Here is a 4,360-nt window from a genome sequence, read left to right as displayed (position 1 = left end):
AAAGCCCTGGATGTTTTGAGTTCTTGGGGCCGTGAGCCAAATACTTGGGTTCTCTTGGTGCCATGTGACTCTCTCTTCTACTCAGTTTCTTGCGGCTTCAGGCAGAGAAGGAGGCTCTGTACAATGACAGCAGGTCAGTGCCAGGCACCCAGGCGTCTGAGGTGGCAATGGTGAGGGTGAGAGGGGGGATTCTCTGGCATCTGCATGTGCACCGATGCAGAACAGGGCAGGTGTACCGAACCTAGGCCATTCTGGTAACTGGGTTCCCTCCTCACCTATGCCCAAAGCAACGGTCTAAGAGGGGAATTTGTGGGGGGGGGGAGGGGGAGGGAAGGATGCTGGGTGCCTAGATGCTTGAGTTCCCCTGACACTCCCCTGACACCTTGTTGGGGAGTGGGGCTGGGGCCCAGATGCCTTCGTTTCCTTCCTAGCTCTAGGGCTCCCTGGCTTGCACTGGGGTTAGGGGCTGGGGGCCCTTCCAGATCTGGGGCCCCTGGCAACTTGTCATTGGTGGGGTAGGGGACCCAGGCGCCTGGGTTCTCACCCCTTTCTGTCCCCACAGGATGAAGCTAGCAGAGCTAGGACAGCGCCAGGATGAGGAACTGCGGGGCCTGCAGCTGCGCAACCAGCGGCTGCAGCAGGAGCTGGAGGCAGCCACGCAGGTTGGAGGGGGTGGGGGCCCTGATCCTGGCCTGGTTTGGGGAGAGGAGGAACCTGGGGACTCCTGAGCTGGGGGCGATGGGATCTGGGTGTGATCCTGACCAACCTCTCCTGCTCCCAGAGCTGCACTGAGGCCCAGGAGCAGATACAGATGCGGAGCCAGGAGCATGAGGTGGCAATGCAGGCCCTGCAGGAGCAGGTGAGGCTCCAACACCTGGGTTCTCTGTGGTCCGGGGTGCAGAAAGCCCAGACACTTGGGTTCCTGTGTGTGTGGTAGAGCTGTACACGTGGCTTTCCTGTTTGGGCCTGGACTCCTGGGTCCCCTCCATGCCTCATCTCCTGGGCCACCTCCCACTTTCTCACTTCTTTGGGACCTTTGATGCTATTATTCACTTTCCAGAGCTCTCTTCTCAGGGGGAATCCAGGAATCCCCCTGTACCTGCCCCGCCCACCCCGCCGGTCTGGTGCCCTGTGTTTTGGTTCTGTATTAACTCCTTTTCTTTTTCTCTGTCTCTCTCCTGCTTTTCTGCCCCCTTCTCTCGAGGCGGCCTCCCAAAGTGCTGAGACCCAGGAGCAGGTGGAGACAATCCTGACGGAGAATGAGGCCCTGCGCACCAGCCTGGCTGCCCTGGAGCAGGTGGGTGTTGCCCCCACCCTGGAGCTGGGCACATCACAGCCTTCCATATGGGGCCTTATACTCAACCATTTTCCTGCTGTTTCTACGCCAGAACTGGACATGTCTGTGTTCCATTTGGGATTTTGGCCAGTTTCTCTCTAGCACCCCCCAGAACTAGACTCATTGGTCTTCCCTGTGGGGTGTTATACTTGACTACTCTTCACCCAGCACCCCCAGAGCTGGGCACATTGTGGCCTTTCCCATGGTCCATTGTACTTGGCTGTTTCTCAGCCATCACCATAGCCATAGCTGGGCCCATCTGTTTGCCCTGTAGGGTGTTATACTCGGCCATTCCACACCCCTTGCCAGCATCACGCAGAGTTGAGTGCAGCCTGGCCCTCCCTTTGTGGTGTTATACTCTGCTGTTCTTCCCCAGAGTTGGCTTCATGTGTCATCCCCATAGAGCGTTATGCTCGGCCGTTTGTATACCAACCCCAGAGCTGGGTGCATCCCACCACGTCCAGTCCCTCAGCTTTCTGTGCTCTGTCTCCTTCCCCTGCCTACCCCCAAACTCCAGGGTTCCACACCCATGCCTACTTTCTTCCATGCTTCCCAGTGCCTTAATGAGGGAGACTGGGAGCTGCAGGATGGGTTAGGGATATTATGGAATGAGGCAGTCTGGGAGCAGATTATGTTATGGGAAGGGGCAGTCTGGCGGAGGGGCAGTACTGTGGGATGAGACATTCTGTGGGCAGGTTATTATGGGATGGGGCAGTTTGGTGGGAGGGGATATTATGGGATTGAACCAGCTTTGGGAGGAAATGTTGTTAGTAGTCTTGGGGAGGGGAGTATTATGTGATGGATCAGACCTAGGCAGGAGAAGGGAATATTATGGGACTAGCCAGCCTGGAGCAAGGAGGGAATATTATAGGATCGACCAGCTAAATTGGGGTGTTGGGGGGTGGATATGGGATTGAACCAACTTTGGCAGGGAATATTATGGGAAGGATGAGGTAATGCAGTTAGGAACATGGTCTCCCCCCCTGCCCCACCTGGTCTATGCCACCCAGATCCAGTCCTCGCGGACGCAGGAGCTGAACCTACTGCGGGAGCAAGCGTTGGCACTGGGGCAAGAGCTGCAGCAGCGTCAGGGCCAGCAGGAGACGCTCAGCATCCAATGCGACGATCTCGCCTCCCAGCTCCAGGTGAGGGCAGGGCCTGGTGCTGTGGGCAGGGCTTAAGGGGTGGAGCCTGGGAGCAGGGCCTGGGTGCTGGAGAGCTAGCAGGGCAGTATTGGGCATCAGCAGCTCCCCGTTCCCACCAGTACAGACCAGTGCCATGGCCCCACAGCTCCCACTAGCACAGATCAGTTTTGGCTAGTACAGGCTTAGTCCCTCCAGGACAACATGGTTGCCCCACAGTACCCAGTTCACACCAGTACAGGCCTGTATCATTGTCTAATAGTTCCCAGTCCAGAGCAGTATGGGGCCCTATTTCCCACCAGTAAAATTGTCCCACTGCTCCCAGATCAGACCAGTATAGGGTAGTGTTGTGACCCCACACTTCCTACCAGTATGGGCCAGTACTATGCTCTGTGGTGGGCCAGTAGGGGGTGCTCCTGTATTGAGCCACCCACCTCACTGTGCCTGACCACCTTCCAGGCTCCCAGTGGCTCCCTGGGGGCACCTCATGTCTGGCCTACCCCTTTCCTTGAGCACACCTACTAGCCTGGGGGTTCCACTGCCACCACCCAGGGCTGGGCTTGATTCTGGCTCTGCGCACCCTGGGAAACGCAGGCCTAGTAGCCCTTGAGGGTACTTGATTCACTTCAAGAACTTGGGATGCTTCCCTCAGTCAGAAGCACAAGGAGTGGTCTCCCTTAGTCAGCCGAACCAAGGGGACCCCCAAGGCATAATCTAGACCCACTCCCAATAAGTCTCCCACACTAGGTACAAAGGAGAACTTTATTGGTTACAAGGGGTAGGGTTGGAATAGGGTACAGGGTAGAGCAATATCAGAGAAATCCCATAGAGCACACTCTCATGGCTGAGTAGCCTTTGAGATTCCCTCTGGAGGAAGGCAGTTCCTTGATCATGAGTTTTGAGAGAGAGAACAAGTTTCAGATGGTTCAGCTCTTCTCTCTCTCTGAGCCTTCCTCATGGCTGCTGCCCCTTCCTCCTGGGCAGTCCTTAACTTTGTATAGCCCTTGTGACCTCATTTACCTGGTCCAATGGAGGCCAGCGCTTGTTGGCTGTCAGCCAACCAATTTGAAATGCATCACTATTTGCTGGGCAGCCTGGCAGTTCCTCGCTCCCCAGGGAGCAAGCCCCTCACCCAGGTGTGTGATGCCAGTCATGTAGGCAGAGGGAGCAGGTTTCCCCCCTCCCTCAGGAATGCATCCAGCTCAGGTTACCTAAAGAGAGAGGGTAAGGTGTGTATCCTCTGCTGGGCCCATCCTAACCAAATTGTCACAGAGCAGAGTTTATGGGAAGAAACAAAAGTGGCCTTCTGCCACATGCTCTGTAGCTCCTAGTGCAGGCCACTTAAGAGAGTCCCATTTCCTATCAGTACAAACTAATATCACTGTCCTGCATCTCCCAGTTAAGATCACTGACACAGGACAATACTATGGCTCACTAGCTCCCAGTTTAGATTAGTACAAGCCACTATCACTGCCTTGGAACTCCCAATTCAGATCAGTAAGGGCCCCAATTCACACCCATGCAGGTCGGTATTGTGACCCAGTAGCTCACCGATTAGACTGGTTCTGGGGCCCCAGTTCCCACCAGCACAGAGCAGTACCATGTTCCAATAGCTCCTCATTCAGAGCAGCACAGGCCAGCATCATTGCCCTGCCCTGTCATGTTGAGACCAGGTAAGGAACCTCAGTTCCCACCAGTATGGGGCAGTATTATAGCCCAGGAGCTCCCAGTTCCCACCCATACAGGCCAGTGTTGTGTCCCAGTAGCTCCCAGTTCAGGCCAGTTAGGGGTTTCCAGTTTCCACCAGTACAGGCCAGTATTATGGCCCAGTAGCTACCAGTACAGACCAGTATCAGTGCCCTGCATCTCCCAGTTCCAATTA

General features: G+C 55.7%; 1 protein-coding gene across 1 annotated transcript in view; it reads left to right on the top strand.

Annotated features, from left to right (window-relative positions):
• GRIPAP1 (GRIP1 associated protein 1) overlaps positions 1 to 4,360 on the top strand; it is a gene marked incomplete at its 5' end in the record, with an annotated part of 23,527 nt that overhangs the window by 3,208 nt on the left and 15,959 nt on the right. The window contains 5 exons of the mRNA XM_025213668.1: positions 84 to 133; positions 563 to 662; positions 782 to 859; positions 1,205 to 1,297; positions 2,347 to 2,481. Coding sequence (XP_025069453.1) covers positions 84 to 133; positions 563 to 662; positions 782 to 859; positions 1,205 to 1,297; positions 2,347 to 2,481 — 456 coding nt within the window. The remainder of the gene's footprint in view (positions 1 to 83; positions 134 to 562; positions 663 to 781; positions 860 to 1,204; positions 1,298 to 2,346; positions 2,482 to 4,360) is intronic.

The sequence above is a fragment of the Alligator sinensis genome, unplaced genomic scaffold (genome assembly GCF_000455745.1).
Source record: "Alligator sinensis unplaced genomic scaffold, ASM45574v1 scaffold137_1, whole genome shotgun sequence".
In the NCBI taxonomy this organism is placed as follows: domain Eukaryota; kingdom Metazoa; phylum Chordata; order Crocodylia; family Alligatoridae; genus Alligator; species Alligator sinensis.
Note: the sequence above shows the minus strand (reverse complement) of the source record. Positions and strands in the feature narration are given on the sequence as shown.